General features: G+C 39.9%; 1 protein-coding gene across 1 annotated transcript in view; it reads right to left on the minus strand.

Moving 5' to 3' along the window:
• Positions 1 to 19,469, minus strand: part of GRID1 (glutamate ionotropic receptor delta type subunit 1) — a 1,063,263-nt gene that overhangs the window by 543,110 nt on the left and 500,684 nt on the right. Inside the window, exon 4 of the mRNA XM_027846365.1 lies at positions 2,012 to 2,217. Within this exon, the coding sequence (XP_027702166.1) occupies positions 2,012 to 2,217 (206 nt within the window). The remainder of the gene's footprint in view (positions 1 to 2,011; positions 2,218 to 19,469) is intronic.

The raw sequence follows: 19,469 nt of genomic DNA on the forward strand, positions 1-19,469 counted from the left end.
AACTCTTTATTCTGTCACTCAGTCAATTGGCTTTTATTAAATGCCTATTTTGTGCAAACATTGGGAACGCAAAGGAAGTGGAAGAACAGCCCAGTCCCAGGTTTCCAAGTGATCGCAGCTGATCTAAAGGCCTCTAAATCTTGCCATCCCCCACCCCCACCATGGAACCCTTAGGTCTTCTGGTCCTTTCCATCTGCCCTGCAGGTAGGCCTCTTTTGTGGTGTCTCTCCCAGTTAGAATGTGAGCTCCTTGCTCAGAGACTATCTAGCTTTTCCTATCTTTATTCTCAGCACTTGGTGAGGTGTTTGACTCCTAAAAGACACTTAGAGAATGCTTCCTCATCAGCAATTCATTTATTCAACTCTCCTTTGTTCTTACAAAACTCATTCGTCTTGATAAAATTACTTTATCCAACATTACATTTTCATGGAGACAATTATTCCTATTAGGTGATGTTTGCCAGTATAACTTCCAGGACTCTGAACATGAAGCAGGGATAAAATGACTTAATAAAAAAGAGACTATCTGTTTAGAATCCACCATAATTTATTTCTCATGTGCCCATCTGAAACCCTGAGGGCCATGTTTTTAAGTTTCCACTTAAAGTGACTCACCCCAGGGGTCACTTAATGGTCTAAAGCTTTAGTTCAGGAAGATGCATATTACAGATGATTATTAATACACTTGCTGCCTGTCCTCAGTGTCATATTATCACTGTCCAGTACTTTATTAAGCTTTCACTTTTCTCCCTCCCCTTTATCGGCCTTTTCAAATGGGTGGTGTTTCAGAATTCAACAGGCTATGAGGTTTTATGTCTTCTATCTGACACAGGCTTTGCAGTTAACATTTTGAGAAGCAGAAAACAACCATGCAATGATTGCAAAGTCAAAGTTTTTCACATTTGCTGGTAAAATAACAAATGGCATTTGAGCAAAATGCATCTCCTTACTAGACCCTCTTCACAAAGATGACATAAAAACCAATGCCAACCAAGCTGCCCAAGACAGCCTAGAAAGTTCAGTCCATGATAGAAAACAGCCTCCAGAGACAGCTCAATGGAGCTTGACACAAAGAAAGAAGAGAAAATATGTAGATCTATAAAAAGCCCAGCGTGGACTGGAGAAATCCATTACCCTTATTTGTATATTTAATGGAACTCAACACTTAAACAATAACTAAGCTAACTTCAGTCATCTTGTCCATGCCCTTCATCAACTGACCCCCTTAGCCATCAATGTAATAGTAGAGCATGTTTGTATATTGACTCTTCTAGTCTCATCTCAGTGATTTGTTTACTTACGTGATAATTTTGGTAGCTACTAGGGGCTCTTAAACCAAGTGAGTAATTAAGATTGACCCTAAAATTAAGTAATAAAAAGTAGCCTCAGGAACCAAAGAATAAATACAAGCACAATCTGTCACCTTCAGGGATCAACAAATGCCCAATTTTGGTGTGCTAAGACGCACTAAGAGTGTGTCTATCAATAGTGTAGCTATCAACATCAGAGACAACTTCGAGAATAATTGTATTTTGATAGATCTCAAAGGAGTGGGAGGAAGGAATGTGTGGAACTGGGAGGTGAGGGAAGGAAGGAAAGGTCCCAAGCCTTGCCCCTGACCTTTGAAACAACTTCACTGTGCCACATGGCAGACACCACTAACATCACAGAGGTCTTAAGTACAGCAAACTTCTCTGTTTCTAAAAAAAAAGATTAAAATATTCTGGGTGCTCCAGCATCATCAACGTTCACGACAACAACATAGCATTTCAAAGTGAAAACAAACACACGCTTAGAGATCCAAGTTTGGTGCCACCAATGTTGTATGATGATGAATACCAGTCCCATCTCTTGGTGCACCTCAAACAGCCAACGGACCCAAGATAGTCTGAGTCTCATAATCAAGAAGAAAAACAACCCCAAGAAAAACTCCTGGCAGCGGAATTCCAAGTCCAGAAGCTTACCTGGCCAAGTTCTACTACATCCTATGACAAATGAACTGATGCACTGACCTCATTGATGAATGTCTGGGCCCCATGAGGACTAAGCAGCAGGATTGCCCGACGTAGAGTATCCCGGTAGCGATTTAGTTCCTCAGTCTTCATGGTGGTAAAGAGGCTGGTGAATACTCGGCTGATGTTCCTGTCCACCTTTTGTAAAGATACGTCAAGCCCCAATCTGGAGGCCTGGTCCAGAAAGCTCTGCAACCCACGGATATCTAGAAAAGAGAAGAAGGGAAAGGTGAGGTAGAGGAGAGAATATGGAGAAGGGAGAGAAGAAAAGATTGAGGGAATGGAGAGAAAGGATCAGGGAAGAAAAAAGAAAGAAAAACAGAGAGAGAGAGAGAGAATATATCATTAGGAAATCCATTAAATCATCAACATACTCAGGGCCCAGCCAAAAACAAAGAAAACCCTGCTATGTGTGAATCAGTGTGCAAAATTTTGTGTGGAATATGACGTTTACATAAGACCAAACACCTACCTTTATGAATTTCACAATTTAGTAGTGGGAAAAGATGCAGAAAATTTTAATGTGCAGGGTGAGGTAGTTGAAAGAGTATAGAATTTGGACACAGATGTCCTAATTTCAAATCTCACTTCTGACATTTGGTGCTTGTTAGATACTGGGTAAATCACTCAACTTCTCTGGTCCTCAGTTTCCTCATCTGTAAAAGGAAGGATTGGGTAGCTGAGTGGTCAATGGCAAAAGCACTGGGCCTAGAGTCAGGAAGACCTGAGGTCAAATCCAGCATCGGACACTTACTATCTGTGTGACTCTGGGCAAAATCACTTATCACTGTTTGCCTCAGTTTCTTCATCTGTAAAATAAGCTAGAGAGGAAAATGGCAAACTACTCCAGTATTTTTGCTAAGAAAACCCCAAAAGGGGTCATGAAGAGTGAGACATGACTAAAACAACAATAAAAAATGAAGGCTCATGCTAGATGCCTACTGGGATTTCTTCCAGTTCTAAACTGAATCTTTTAGGATCTTCTTACAACAGAGAAGAATAAAGTGAAGAGTGAATGTTATGGGGTCCTTGGGGGTAGCTCACCATGGCCAGGATGTGAGGATCAGGAAAGGCTTCCTGGAGAAGTTAATATTTCAGCTACATTTTGATGAGAATGCTGCAAATAATGGTGCTGCTGATAATTAGAATTTGTATCTATAAAGAAAGGTTTAGGATGGCAAGTCAATACAAGATCATTGCCACCAATGATCAAACACAGGGTATCCTTGAAGCACCTGGGTTTACTGATCAATAAAGATCCTGATAAGAAACAGTAGAAATAGCAATGTATTATGACAGGTGACAAAAATTTAGCACCTATAGGATACCTAGCAAGACTGGATTTGACAGCTAGAATTAAAGGGAGAAGTTCTCTTTCATGGACTGATAAAACAAATCCTTCTCCTGCAAATGCAGCCCTCAAAATATCCTTGAAAATTCAACAAATAGACTGTAATGGAATTACAGCATTTTCACAGATAAAACCTGAGTCTAAAATTGCCTGGAGAAACCAATGTTCCAAAAAAAAAAAATTTAAGGAAAAAAAATTAGTAGATGTTGCTACAGCAAATACTCATAATCTCCTGTGAATGAAATTAGAAGGAACAAGAGAAAGAAAGGCTTCCAAAACATAGAGACTTAGCAGAAATCAAGATAATATGAGTACAAGATAAAATGTATATCAGCTCTGTCCTTCTACAAGCCCCAGGAACTGTCCCAAGAACATTTTCAGGGAGCCCACATGAGATGAACTTAAATCCCAATATTTTTATTCAATAACAAAAAGGAAAAATGTATTTCTGCATCATAATTTGTGGAATATTGAAAATGAAAGAATGATGGTAGGACAATGAGACATCCACAATCATTGCTCACCAAAGTAGGACAAATTCAACACCTTTTTTTCTGTCTCCAAAAGGAAGAATGACAACGGGGGGGGGGGGAATCAGTTGAATTCTTTTTGATGAATTGTATATTGTTAGAATGACCATTTGATTTTGAAATTCTATACTTGGAAACTTCAAGAATTTTCCAACCTCATTGATCTGAGAAAGTCCTCCAAAAGCACAAATAGCAACTTTGGCATGACTTCTCATCCTGTGGAATTCTGGGTCATGTTCTCCCTAAGCTATAGCTACATGGCCCACTGGATAGAATGCTAGACAGGGAATCAGGAAGAACTGAGTTCAAATCAAGCCTCAGGTGCTTACTGGCTAAGTGACACTAGGCAAGTCACTTAATCTTTCTGTACCTCAGCTTCCTTATCTGTAAAATGGAAGTGAAAATAGCAAAGATCCCCCAGAGTTTATTTTTGGTTTTGGTGAGGCTCAAATGAGATATTTGTAAAGTGCTTTACAAACCTTATAACACTACATAAAAGTTATTATTGTTATAAATAATAATAATCTTACATAAAAGATCTATTTTGACAGTGTGTATAATGGATAGAGTGTTGCATCTGGAGTCAGGAAGCCCTTAATTCAAATCACATTTTTTGCCCTTCCTAATGTATGATTAGAAGCAATTTACAACCACTCTGACCCTCGGTTTCATCATCATAAAGCAGAGCTGACAATAATATATTACTGCCTACCTCACATGGTGGATCATGGTATCATATGTTTAGAGCTACAAAAGGCTGTAAAAGTGATTTACTTCAACTACTTCCTTTTACAGATGAGGAAAGAGAGCCTCATTGAGGTTTAATGACTTTCCCAAGGTCATGGAGCTAGAAAATGGCAGATCTGACAGACAAACCCAATTCCTCTGACTCCAGTTTTCTAGTTCATTATACCACAGTGAAGCATTTTGCAAAACTTTTGAACACTATTTGGATTTCAGGTATTATTACCCAACATGCTGGAGGCCTTCCCCTATAATATTTTTGCATCTTATGTTACCAGGGTGGTTTTTAAATAACTAGTTTTAATTCAACTAGCATTGCATTTCCCCCTTAAACCAATTTTTGTCCTAACCTACACACACACACACACACACACACACACTCCTCATCAAATTTCACCTATCCCATTTTCTATGACCTTGGACCCTCTAACCTCATGAACTTCCCATGTTCATCTATGTGCCTTATGACTAAGCCTTTGGGCATTTAAAGTTCTTCAACATTGAAAAAAGCAGAAGCATCTCATAGATGGCGAATGTTTTGTTTCTATTCAGTGTCTTGGCAGCTCTATTTTGATCAATTTGAATTCAGCCTGCCATTCATCTCTCATCAGCTATCCTCAAGGGAGAATTACAACAACTCCTGGCCATACTCATCAAAGCTGGGGAAACCTCAGAGAGAGACACATGATCAGCAAACTACAGAAAACAAGGGCCCTTGTTTCAGCAGTAGGTTGGACCCTTATTCTAGCATCTTCTGCACAGAGGGAGGCCGTGCCAACAGAAGGGCTGAACTGGAATCTAAAGATCAATTCATCTATTTACCTGAAACTTACACCATGAAATCAGGTGATTTGTTGATTTCCAGAAATCACTGACAATCAGAAGCTCAAGACAGTAGCCACCAATGGAACCCAGGTTTGTTCCATTGTTTTTTAATGAAATGACACAAATTTAATTGCACAGAGACTAGTCCTAATCTCATATGCCAAATGAAGAAGTCTCTTAATTCACTTAGAGCCAAACTTTAGAACCACCATCCAACACAGCATGCATTTATTAAGCACCTACCATGTGCAAAGTTCCATGACCCAGACTCTAAATCTAAGAGTCCACATCCAAACTGTGACGAAGTTTACGAAATTCTACAATGCAAGTGCCATCATAGTAGACCTAGACTCGAATCCTGTTTCTCCTTCAGTCATCTTTCCCATCCTATATGGCCTTCACTTTAGAAGTCTTTTACAGCTAGAATCCTAGCTAGATATGATCCCACCCTCCTTGTATAACAACACCTGGCATGGATAGAACACTCTAAAGTTTACTGAGTACTGTACATACACTAATTGTTGACATTTACATAATAAATCAAAGTTTGCAAGCACTTGACAAAATTGTGTCTTTGAATCTCACAACAACCCTGTAAGGTAGGCACTAATGGCCCCATTCTATGAAGAGGTTAAGTGACTTGTCCATCATCACTCAACTAGAATTGTAAATTGCAGGACTGAGCGTCAGGTATTTCTCGATGGCATGTTCAGCATTCTTGAAAGTACATTGCCCTGTTAATGTGGAAATATGTTTTGCATGACTTCACATGTATAATGGGCATCATATTGCTTGCCTTCTCAATGGATGGGGGAGGGATTAGAGGGAGGAAGAGAATTTGAAATTCAAAATAAAAAAATTAATGTGAAAGTGACTAAAAAAGGAAAAAAAAAGTGTTGTCCAGTTTTTTTTATCTCATTCTGTTTGTATAAACAATCCTGTTAGGTAAATGCTATGGCCATTACTATTCCCATTTTAGAGAGGAGAAAACTGAAGTTTAGGTTATGTAGTTTGCCATGGTCACACAGACAGCCAGTGAATGAGATAGGATTTGAACTCACATCTTTGTTGATTCCAAATTCAGAGGTCTCCCCCATCACACACACACACACACACACACACACACACATACACTGTGCTGTCTCCTCTTGGCATGGGCCCTTCTATTCATGGAGTCAATTTCAACACATATCACCGCTATCTGGAAACATGTCCGATCTGGAAACATGTCTGATTGTATGTGCCTGGAGGGCAGTGACCATTTGTTCCTCATCCTTGCATCACCAGAGTCTGGCAGGGTTTCTAACTCCTGGCAGGGCTTAATAAATGTTGGCTCTTCTTACTGTTGACAAGCCCAGACTTTTCGAGAAGCAGCAAGGGAGATACAGAACAAAAAGTCTACAAAAGGAACACCTCAATAGATGGGGGATAGTCCAAAGGCCCTAAACAAGGCAGTCAAAGCAGTTAGAAGAATGCAATGGAGACTTGAAGTGGATGTGAAACTCGAGGAGATTCAATTCTATCCCAACCCATTGGTCTGAGAAAGAGCTCACATTGATTTCTAGAATGTGCTATGGTTCTCAATACACTCAGTTAACAAGGATTCTATAAGGTAGGTAAATGTACACAACTGTGTCACCTTAGGCAAATAAGCTAACCTCTCTGGTCCCCAGTTTCCTCATCTATAAAAAGAAGGGGTTGGTGATAATAATTATTCCAGAAGACTGAGGATGAACTCCACTGCCTGCCTCCTGACAGAGATGGATGGCTCAAGATGAAGAATAAGACACACATTTTTGGCTATGGACAGTGTGGAATTTGTTTTTTTGACTATGCATTTTAGTTGTAAGGGTATTTTTTTAAATTTTAAATTGTGGGAGTAGAAGGGAAAGAAACTAAATGTTTGATTTTTTTTAAAATGGAAGATTGAAGAAAGTTTAAAATAAAAGAGAGGGGAGTAGAGTAGTAGATGGCCTCGCAGTTTCGATCCAGCCTCGAATCTAAGATTCTATGGGTCTATGAAGTATCCCTAATTTATAGATAAGAAAAACTAGCCAGGGCAACAGAGTAAGCCCTAGAACTATGCTTTGAACTCCAAGTATTTTGATGCTAAAACCAATGTTCTTTGCTCTATCACTCTGAGGAAAACAAGCTGTCGATCTGGCCTGCTTCCTGATTCTCTAAAAACACAGAAATACTCTGGTTGCCTTTGCCTTGGGGCCAAGGCTTAGCAGGCAACCAATAGGAGATTCTTTCCAGGTGACCAGAGCCACCTGGAACAAGCCAGTTGGGAATTATCCACATCCTGTAAAATATCACATCCATCCATGTGGAGCACAGGTGATGGACAAGGGTCTCCTCCACAAGCCTTCATAATGATTCATCTGTGATACACAGGAAAGGGTCAGCCTCTGTCACTTACTACCTGTGTGACTCTAGGTAAGTCTCAGCCTCTCTAGGCCTTGTTCTCTTCTGTTAAATGAGAAGAGGAGGAATTAGATAGTCTCTAAGTTCCCTTCCAGATCAATATCTGACATATTATAATCTTTGTGTCATAGCCTCACAACTCCTGGGTATGTTGAGATAGTGAGAAGCAATAATAATAACAATAACAATAACAATGATAATAATAGCTAACATTTATATGGCACTTGCTCTATGCCAGGCACTATGCTAAACACATTACAATGCGGTCCTCATTTGTCCTTATTTGGTCTCATTTGGTCATCACAACAACCCTGGGACGTAGGTGCGACCTACCACCCCTATTTTACTGATGAGGAAATTGAGGCAATCAAGGTTAAATAACTTGCCCAGGGTCACACAGCTAATAAGTATCTGTGACCAGATTTGAACTCAGGTCTTCTGAACTTCAGGCCTTATACTCTATCCACTGTGCCACCTAACTGTCTCAAATACATGTCCTTAAATTATGCTGTAAATTTGTTCTCTTTCCACTTCCCTTTCTGTTTTTTTTTTCTTTTTTTCCCCTAACCTTTTGCCTTAGGCAGGTGGGTAACATAATGAATGGAGTACTGGGCTCAGACACAGAAGACCTGCATTCAAATTCTCCCTCAGACATTTTTTTTCTGGAGCTCCCTGAGCAAGTTACATTGTCTGTCATCCTCAGTTTCCTCATCTGTAAACTAGAGATGACAACAGCACCTGCTTCAGTATGGATCAGTGTGATGATCAGATGAGGTAACTCACACAAAACGCTTTGCTTAATATGCTATATCAATGTTAGCTATTATTATTATTACACCACCCCTCTGCCAAGCCCACAAGTATTTGGCCCACATTCAGCCATGTAGGATACAGCAACTGATCCAAAGGACATAAAAATGTTGCTGAGAACAGCAAGGAAAAGGGGAGATGATTCAAATAATCCTGAAGTTGGAATGTAATTCCTTGGTGTTGTGAATAAAATTCTTAATGACATTTTGATGGAGGGAGGAGAGGGATTTATGGTTCCATTTCTAGAAACTTCCTCTTCTGATTCCTCTTTGTGGTACAGATGTAACCTTGGGTGCTGAAAGGCTATGGCAGTAGGACATAAACAGGGGTAGAAAAGAGTCAGGTATGGACTCTGGACCTCAGTTTCCTCATCTGTTAAAGAAAAAGAGGAGATGAGGGGGGAGAAGGGAGGAGAAAGAGGGAAAGGAGGGACAGAAAGGGAGAGAGACAGAGAGAGAGAGACAGAGAGAGACAGAGACAGAAAGAAACAGAGAAAGAGTAGACTAGATGACCTTCAAGTTGTCTTCCAACTCTGAATCTATGTTCCTGTGAAGTGTAGGTTTGTAGATGGGGACCACTAAGGCTCACAAAAGACAAATGTTGCATACTTCTATCCCAAGAGTTAACCCAAGGACTGGCTGTCCCAAGACCAGCCTAGTAAGCATGTGGAGACATGTTATAAGAAACAAGACACCACATGATTGTTTTGAGCTAAAAAATATGCATTGAATTTTTTTTTTAACTCCAGCCATGTGATGTCACCAATGTGATAAATTCCCTGGACAGTGTGGTGACTGCTACCCAACCGTGCAAATCAACAACTACTCCCTGAGAGTGTTTTCTGATAGTGATAGGCACAGAAAGGTTGTGATGTACTCATGGTCTCACGGCTATATAAGAGGAAGGACACAGACCCAAGTGTTTCTGACTTGAAGGTTGGCCCTCTATCCACTCAGCTATACTACCTCTAGAATCGCCTACATTTAAGTAACACTCTAAGTTTTACGAAGAACTTTGTGTGTATTATTTAATGTGGTTCATAGAAGAGATCTAATAGATATAATCATAGATCTAAATAGATTCATAGGATCTATAGCAACATTGGACAAATTCTTGGATGAGATGATGATAATTGACCGCAGGGAGAAGGTGGAGCTGCTTAATTTTTTGTTTGTTTTTATTTTCTCTCCCAGAGAGAGTACTGGTCATGCTGGAAATGACAAAACAGAATTGTCTAATAGCAATTTAATACCCGAAGTAACCCAGGACACAGGAGGAGAGTACCTAATTGACTTTGATAAATTCAGATCCCCAGCCCAGATTAATCAATGGCTAAGACACTGCCAGTGATATTTAAAGGTCATAGACACTGGAAAAGGACTAGAGAAGGGCAAATGTAGCCTTATTTTCTTTTAAAATGAAGAACATCAAAACTGTAATAAAGTGAGTTTTACTTTAATCCCAAGAAATCCTAGGATGGATCATTACAGGGAGGATCCATGACCATTCAAATGAAGCAACAACCAAGAGTCAACATGAAAAGAAAGTCATGCCAGACTAACTTTATATCGTTTTATGGACAGGATTACCAAGACGATACATCAGATAGGTGCTATCAATATGGTTTACCCGGATGTCAGCAAACAATTTGTTACACTATCTCATATTCTTTTTGTGAGAAACATGAGCTAGATGATAATATAATTAGATTCAGAACAGATCAAATGAGCAAACACAAAGAGGCTTAGTGAGCATTTCAATGTCAACTTAACAGGAAGTCTATAGGATAACTCCTCAAGGATCTGTGCTTGGCCTTACGTTATTTAATATTTTTGTTAGTGACTTAGATGGAGCTGCATGTGACATGCCTATTAAAAATTAAAATGCCACAAAGCTGGGAGGGATAGCCAACACTTTGGATGGCAGGGTAAGGATACAAAGAGAACTTGGCAAATGAAAGCCCTGGACTGAATCTAGTAAGATAAAATACGATAAAGCTCAATGTAAAGTCTCTTTCTTGGGTCCAAAAAAATCCCCAACTTCACAAGTACACAATGAGGGCATTATTGTCAGATGGTATTTTGTCCGGAGAGAGAGAAAAAAAAAACACTGGGAATTTAGACTGCAAACTCCATACAAGTCAGTATTATGAACTGATTGCAAAAAAACACTGATGCAATGCTATACTATACGAAGAGAGGCCTAGCTCCCTGAAACAATGACATGATGGTCACAGTACTCTTCCCTGGTCAGACCTCATCGGAGTATTGTGTTCAGTTCTGGAGACAACAATTTATGAAAGGTGTTCATAAGCTGGGAAGTATGCAGAGGAAGGCAGCCTGGATGGTAAAGTGTCTTGAGTCCATGTCATACGAGGATTGACCGAGGAAAGTGGAAAGATTTAGCTTAAAGGAAAGAGAACTCAGGTAGGGCAGAGGTTGGACAGGCCATGAATGGCAACCTTCAAATATCTGAAGGCTATCATGGGGAAGAGCGAATAGAAGTTTCTGTTTGACTCTTAAGGGTAAAAGTAGGAGCAAAGGAAACAGGGAAACTGTGCCTTGATGTGGAGTGGGGACAATGAGGAGACTTCCTCAGTTAGAGCTGTCCAAAAATACAGGACACTATACTTCTCCCTCATTGGAGGTCTGAAAGCAGAGACTGGATGTCCATTTATCAAATGTTATATAAAGAATTATTTTCCAGTTTGGGTTGGACAAGAAGACCACTGAGGTCCCTTTCAACTGTAAAATTCTGTGATTCTGTGATTCTTTGAAGATTAATTATTTTATTTCTTATAGTAATTAAGAATTAGCAAAAAAAAAAGAAAGTCAGTGAGCAAAGGGTCAGACAAAAGACTACTTAGGAAAGTATAAGGTATTAGGGTTCATTTGTTGTTGTTCATTTTTATCTGACTCTTTGTGACTCCATTTGGGGTTTTCTTGCCAAAAATACTAAAGTGGTTTGCCATTTCCATCTCCAGCTCATTTTATAGACAAGGAAACCGAGACAAATAGGGTGAAATGACTTGCCCAGGATCACACAGCTAGTAAGAGTCTGAGGACAGATTTTAACTCACAAAGATGAGTCTTCCTGACTGCAGACCAGGCATTCTATCCACTGCACCATTTAGCTGCCTCAGGGGTCATTTAGCAAATAGCTAGATAGTCATACCTATATCAAACACCCCACCATCGCTCCTTTGGACAAACTATGTTAGAATACAGCCTAGGAATAGAGCACATAATGACTTAGTTCAAATAGACAAACATATATATGGCACCTACTGTGTGCAGAGACTCTCTGTTCTACACTCAAAAATAATTAATGTGCAAAGTGGGAGGGGGGTAGTTAGAAAATAACTTTACATAAATTATTTCACTTGATCCTCACACTGAACCTGTGAGATATTTAATTTTCTCTATTTTGAAGATAAGTAAACTGAGGCACAGGGGAATTAAAAGACTTGTCCACAGTCATATAGCTAGTAAATTTTATAGTGGGACTTGAACCCAAGTCTTCCTGGTTCTAATGCCACTTGACTTGGTTTGAATTGAATTGAATTGCTATCCGATTTTTCTCCTTTTCTCCTTGTGAAGGCATACAACGGAACCAAATCCTAACAAACTAGGGGATACTCAAGGAGAAATAAAGGGAAAAGGTCATGAGTCTTCATAGAAAGCCTTGGGAGTTGGGTTCCCCTCACTGATAGATGATCACCTGTCAGTAAAGAAGTAACCTTACTTATAAAGAGGATTCTATTCAGGTCTGGGTCATGAGAGATGACCTTTTAGTTCCTTATGCATGTGAGTTTGAGATTGCTAATGGACTTCTACCTGGAATGCTTTCTCCCCCATCTCTGTCTGTTGAAATCCCAGATTATAAGTCTCAGCTCAAATGCTACCTCCTCCAGGAAGTCTTCCCAGATCCCCTACTCTCATCAGACCTCCCAGAACACTCCTTTGTACCTCTGACCCACTCATATAATTTTTAATTATAATCATTCTTGTATCCACCCATTCTTCAATTAAAGCCTTCCTTTAATGCCTCATTATGAGACTGAGATAATTTTGGGTTCTTAAGGAACTTGATGGTGTAGTTCAAGCTCTGGAAGGTCCTATCAAGCTTGAAAGGTTTTGAGTCTAGGATAGCAAGGAATTCCCTATCTGTCACCTATGAGCAGCCTAGGTTAGTTAGGAGAGATCCATGATCAAAGGATGGGCCACAGTCCCCTGTGGGTGTCCATATATACCTTACCCTATGCTTTGGGTGGCCATAGCAACCCCTTGAGACTAATCTTGAAAAGCATGAAAGACTTGTAGCCTGCATGGATGGAGACAGTACCCACACCTATGAAAGTAAGAGCTGGTATCAGATTATTGTAGCTGGTGGGTTACCCTGCTAGATTGGTAGGTTGTCCTAGCTCCCTGAGGGCAAGCAGGCAGGCAGGCAGGCACTTTGCATTTCTGCAATGGGTAAGATTTCAAGGAGCAGAGATGCAGGGTGGAGAGCATTCCAAGGACAGGAAACAGTCTCAGTAGAGATCCCAGAATCAGAGATTTCAGAAGATTTAGAGCTAAAAGGGACTTTGATATCCATGTAGTCCTACGCCTTCCTTTTACCACTAAGGAAACTGAGGCTCAGATGAAGTAAATGGTTGACCACATAATAAATGAGAGAGGTGACATTTAAACCCAAGCCCTCTGATATTAAACTCAGTGTCCTTCCCTCCCTCTCTGGAAGGGATCCAATAGTCATGTAACCCATCGACTCATTTTTTGGATAAGGAGACTAAGGCCAGAAAGACAAAGCATCTATTGCAGGCTCATCCAAATAGAGCCAGGATTTTCATTTAGATTATCTAACTCTAAAGGAAGCATTCTTTCCACTGCACCATAAATATATGTGAAGGCATGGGGGTAGAATAGTAGGAAGCATGTGGCAGAGAAAGGGAGGAACAAATAAGCATACATTAAGCTCCTACTACACCAGGCACTGTTTTAAGCACTTTGCAAATATCATCTCATACGATCCTCATAACAAACCTATGAGGTAGATGCTATTATTACTCCCATTTTATGGATGAGGAAACTGAGGCAGGCAGAGGTTAAATGATTTGCCCAAGGTCAAACAGTCTACTAAGTATCTGAGGATGGGATTGGAAGACTCAGGTCTTCTGGATTCCATCCCCGGCGCTCTATCTGCTGCACCATCTAGCTGCCTTAAGAGACTACTAACTTGTCCAAATTGACTGAAACATAGAATATATGGAGAAAAATGTTATGCAATTGAGACCAAAAAGGTAAAATGGCATTAGATTCTGAAGAGCCTTGAATGCCAGACAAAAAATTTTCAGATTTTACTCAGTAAGTCATGAAGGGTCAGTAGTCAAGATATTAAAATATGGCTCAATGATATTTAGTGCATGCTATAGACAAAGACAGGTTTCTGCCACCTTGCAGATTTGACAGTGACCTTAGAAAATAATGAGGATGAAATTAGGGGATGGAAATCTCTAGCTGTGAAGAGCTATGATGCCAGACAGCAGAGAGTATTCACAGGAAGGGCTTAAAAGCTCAACAGTCAAATGGTGAGTTGGAGCAAACTGGAATTTCCCTGGTCTACTTAAATAACCTGATGAGCACGGGGTATTGAAATCTTGAGTCCTGAACCCCAGACCCTTCCTCTCTCTTCTAGCTTCTCTGTGCTCCTTGAGGCTACTCCTTTTGACCCGGCTTCTCTCATCATTAGCACCTCGGGCCCATCCAGCTTCAGGTCAACAATCTCAGCTCACTGACCGTGGCTTCCACTTCAGACATCATCACTGCCGAGGTCTTCCAACTCTAAGATCCATATCTCCCAAAACCAAGAAACTGCAAACTCTTGGTTCAAACAAGTCCTGTCTGGAGCTGTGCCACGATGTCCCATGGGAAAGCTCTCCCTCCCACTCCTCTCTGCACCACCATGGCCCATGGGAAGGCTTTGGTTAACACCAGCCCCCCTTCAGGGGCAAATTAGGGCTAAACAGAGAGTGGGCACAATTCAATAAAGAAATGGGGAATACTTTGTGGAAAGAGTTTCAGAATCAGACTGTTAGGGCTAGAAAAGCAATGAGGAGGAAGTGGAGGAGAATGATGATGATGATAAGAAGAATGCCTGTCACACAGTAGGCATTTAATAAATGTTTGTTAACTTGACTTGACGTGTATTTCCATTAAGTTTCCTAATTTCAATTTAATTCAACAAATATTTATTAAGCACCCCCTATGTACCATATGGGCAGCTAGGGGGTATAGTGGATAGAGTGCCTGGTCTGGAGTCAGGAAGACTCATCTTCATGAGTTCACATCTGGCCTCAGACACTTACTAGCTGTGTGACCCTGGGCAAGTTACTTCACTCTGTCTGCCTCAATTTCCTCATCCATAAAATGAGCTGGAGAAGGAAATGACAAACGTCTCCAGTATCTTTGCCAATAAAACCCCAAATGGAGTCACAAAGAGATTACTGAAACAACTGAGTAACATGTGTCAGATACTGACCAAGACAATAAAGATACAAAGACAAAAAATGAAATAATACCTCTCTTCAGGGAGTTTGTATTCTACTTATATTTTCATTAAAAATAATCAAATAAAATATTTTTTCATTATTATTGAAATGTCACAATTGTTGCAGTTGAATATGAAGAGATAATGGCCAGCATCCCTTCTTTAGCAAAAATGGATTTGATCCAAACAACCAGAGGCTGAATGAATGAGTTCAGTTGCCGCCTGAACTCATCCATCAGCTCCTCTGTTTGCTTACCTCTCTGTAAAACACGTTGGCCCTTGATCAACAGCAGAAGTCTTCCTTTCCACCTATCCCTGGGGTTAAGTCTCCTGGCTCGTCACTGGCATGATATGATTCCCATCTGTTTCACGGACTCAGACTTCATTTGATATGCCCTTTCTCGAGTAAGCAGCTGTCCTAGCTTGGATCTTCTCTATGCAAATCCTATGACTGGGTCCAGGACATATGAATAGAAAGCTTCATTTATTCAGAAGCATGCACTCATGCCAGGTATGAAGATGGGGTCTCCTGGTAATGCCACCTCCCAAGCCAAGCAAGAGGGTCTCAGAGCTCCAGAAAAAGGAAGTTTCATCATCTGCAAAATGAAAAGGCTGAGCGCAATGTCTCCTGAGATCTCTCCCAACTCTGTTTACGATAGATTGATCCCATAACCTATTCAGATAATACATTTAAAACAATTTGTAAACCTTAAAACCTCATGTAAGTGTTAGATGTTTTCAGTACTGCTGTTATTATTTAAAATTATTTCTAAATCATAACACACTATGCAAATTAAATCTAAAAATTTATAGTAGCAACAGTAGCATCATGACAGTGGAAGAAGAATTGAATTTGAATCCATTTGAATTAATATCAATTTTATCTTGGACAACTCACTTAACCTCTAGAAGCTTCCAGCTTTTCAGCTATAAAATAAGAAAGCTGGACTAGATGAGCTCTATAGTTCCTTCCATCTCTAAATCCTCTAATCCAATGATAATCACAGAAAAATAATATTGAATCTCAATTCCTTTTTTTTTTTTGCTGAGGCAATTGGGGTTAAGTGATTTGCCCAAGGTCACACAGCTAGTGTCAAGTATCTGAGGCTGGATTTGACCTCAGGTCCTCCTGACTTCAAGGCTAGAGCTCTATCCACTGCACCACCTCACTGCCCCTTGAATCTCACTTCTCTGAGCCTTCTTGCCATTTGTGCTTTATCTTGTTTAGTCATTTTAGTCATGTCTGATCTTTATGACCCTAATTAAAGCTTTCTTAGCTAAGACTGGAGCAGTTTGCCATTTCCTTCTCCAGCTCATTTTGCAGATGAGGAAACTGAGGCAAACATGGTTAAGTGATTTACCCAGGGTCACACAGCTAGTATCTGAGGCCAGATTCAAACTCAGATCCTCCTAATTCCAGGGCCAGCAGTCTAGTCACTGCATTACCTAGCTACCATTACATAACCCTCAATGGATTGTCACCTACTGGAATTTTCAGGGTTAGAAGACCTTCTAGATCTACCTTATAAAGGTGATCAAATTAAATAAATTGACTGTGTAAGGTCTCAACATGGCAGTCTCTTCTGTTGGGTATGGAGAAAATAGCCAATACTCTCTCCACACCCTGAAAAAGTACCCCAGGACATAACCTGTCACAAAAAACCCACATGGAAGATGTGTTCATAGATTATGCTTTTGGATAAGGAGAATTTTATTATTCGATTATACTCTATACACTCCATAATATTACAGACTATGACATTATCAATTGTACTAACCACCCAATGTGGAAGATATTCAGGATTTGGTTGATGAAAGAATTGACTAAAAACTGGCTCCATCTGATAACCTTGAACTACTTCTAGTATCACAGCAACTCTAAGGGAGTACACTCATGCCAGGCTCCTGGGATCAGCCTACTTTTCAATCAGATACGACCAAATGAATAACTAAACCAATAGTATTATTTGAATGTAATAGACTATCAATGCACTGTTTAAAAAAGAAAGGATAAAGAAACCTGAGGAAATTTGTAGTGACTGATGCAGAGTCAAAGAAGAACTAGGAAAGAATGTACATAATGACAACAATATAAATAGAAAGAAAAATGAAATTATGTTCAATGTTGAGGGATGATGAAATAATGACTCAGCCTTAGAGAAGAATCAGGATTGTATCTCTTTCTCTTCCTGGAGATATGGAGGCCTATGGGTATGGAATGTTTCATATATTATCTGCTAGTTATGCTTCACTGTGATTTTTGATGTTGTTGTTACAAACAAAGTCTCACTGGAAGGTGGGGGGATGGGGATGGGGAGATACAGGTATCTGGAAATGATAGCAATGTAAAATATCAATAAAATTTTAAAAATAGAAAATGGAGCAGGGAGAGTGGGGAACTTTAGTCAAGAATCCACATTGATTTGCAGGACAGTCTCAAGAAATTATTCTCACCCCATGGATTGTATAAAAGTTGATAGAACTAGTGGTGTTGATGGAAACTCTACAACTCAAAGAGATTTGAAGAAGGCAGGAGGATGGAATGCAGTTTGGTATAACCACACTTGAAACACATAGCTATCCTTGAGACTGGTGAATACCACAGATTTAGACTATTCTTTTATCTTTGCTTCTTGAGACTCACCATACCTTGGCAACCTGAATGAGCTACCGATATATCCTGACTGATTGTTGTAGTTGTTGTTGTTGTTTTATGTATGCTGATTTGTAAGGTATGTCTGACCTAGATTCAGGACATTAAACTCATTGAGGACAGCCAGGTGCTGTCTAACTATCTCTTGACCAATCTGTTCATCTTGGCTTTCATCTCCCCATTAGCCATTTTTGTTCCATACCTTCTAGTCTAAAGTATTACTTTTACTTGAGAAAGAAAGAATTAGAATGATGGATGAATAATTCTGTTTTCTCTCTTGTATTTCTTATCATGGAGCCATCCACTCAGAACAGCTCATCTGGTCTTTGTTTGATCTGCCTTTTGCTGATTTAATCAAAACTCTTTGATTGCCATAGACATCAACCTGCATTCGAGTGTACCTGATTTTACCCCAAATCTCTTCTATAGCAATCATGGCTCTGCACCTGTGATGGGTAACTACACCCAGGTGACAGATCTTATTCCAATAAAGAATCTGGAGGGAACCCAGTTGTTCTAGAGACTCAGGATAAAAAGAAAGAAATGAAGCAGCCGCTGCCCTTATAGAGCTTCCACTGTGCTGTGGAGATGCAGAATTTATGCAGATAAGTCAGTCTAATCTGAGAAGGACAAAAATAACAAAAACTGAAAAGATCAAGCAAGACTGAATCCACTTTGATGAAGAAGTGGGAAGGGAATAAGCATTTATTAAACACCCACTATACGCCAGTCACTGTGTTAAGAGCTTTATAATTCTTTTATTTGATCTTCACAACAACCCTATGAGGTAAGTCCCATTATTATCTCCATTTTACAGTTGAGGAAATGAAGGCATACAGAAATTAAATTATTTGCCTAGGGTCATAGAACTTAGTAAATGTCTAAGGCTGGATTTGAACTTAGATCTTCCTGACTCCAATAGACTATCTACTGCACCACCTAGCTGCCTCTGAGAAGCAAAGATGAAGAGAGAATGCATTCCCAGCACTAGGAATAGCTTATGTGTAGGCATGGATGTGGAAGACAGAATGCTACAGACAGGGAACCCTGAGCCAGTTTGACTGGAATGAGGACCATGATAAGGAGAACATGTGAAAAAAGTCTAGAAGTGTTGGTTGGAACCAGATAATAGAAAGCCTTAAAGAGAAGGCTAAGAAGTTTGTATTTTAGCATCAGAGGCTACAGGTAGTCAAGTAACACTGTCAAGTAGGAGAGTGATATAGTCAGACCTGTCCCTTAGAAATATTATTCTGAGTACAGTGTAGAGAGTAGACTGGCAAGGAAAAAGAATGAAAGGATGGAGACCAAGCAGGAGATTACTTCAATAGTCCCAGAGAGAGGTATAGTAGGAGAGGCAGTCTGGTACAATGGAAAGAATATTGCCTTTGGAGTCAGAAGACCTGGCTTCAAATTATGCCTCTTTCATGTACTGTCTATGTGTCACCTTGGGCAAGTCACTTAAATTTGCTAGGCCTCTAGGAAAATAAAGGAAAAGAAAGAAGGAAGGAAAGGAAAGGAAAAGAAAGGAAGGAAGAAAAGAATGAAGGAAGAGAAAAAAGAAAGAGAAGG

The sequence above is a fragment of the Vombatus ursinus genome, unplaced genomic scaffold (assembly GCF_900497805.2).
Source record: "Vombatus ursinus unplaced genomic scaffold, bare-nosed wombat genome assembly UNPS02015129.1, whole genome shotgun sequence".
Taxonomy (NCBI): Eukaryota; Metazoa; Chordata; class Mammalia; order Diprotodontia; family Vombatidae; genus Vombatus; species Vombatus ursinus.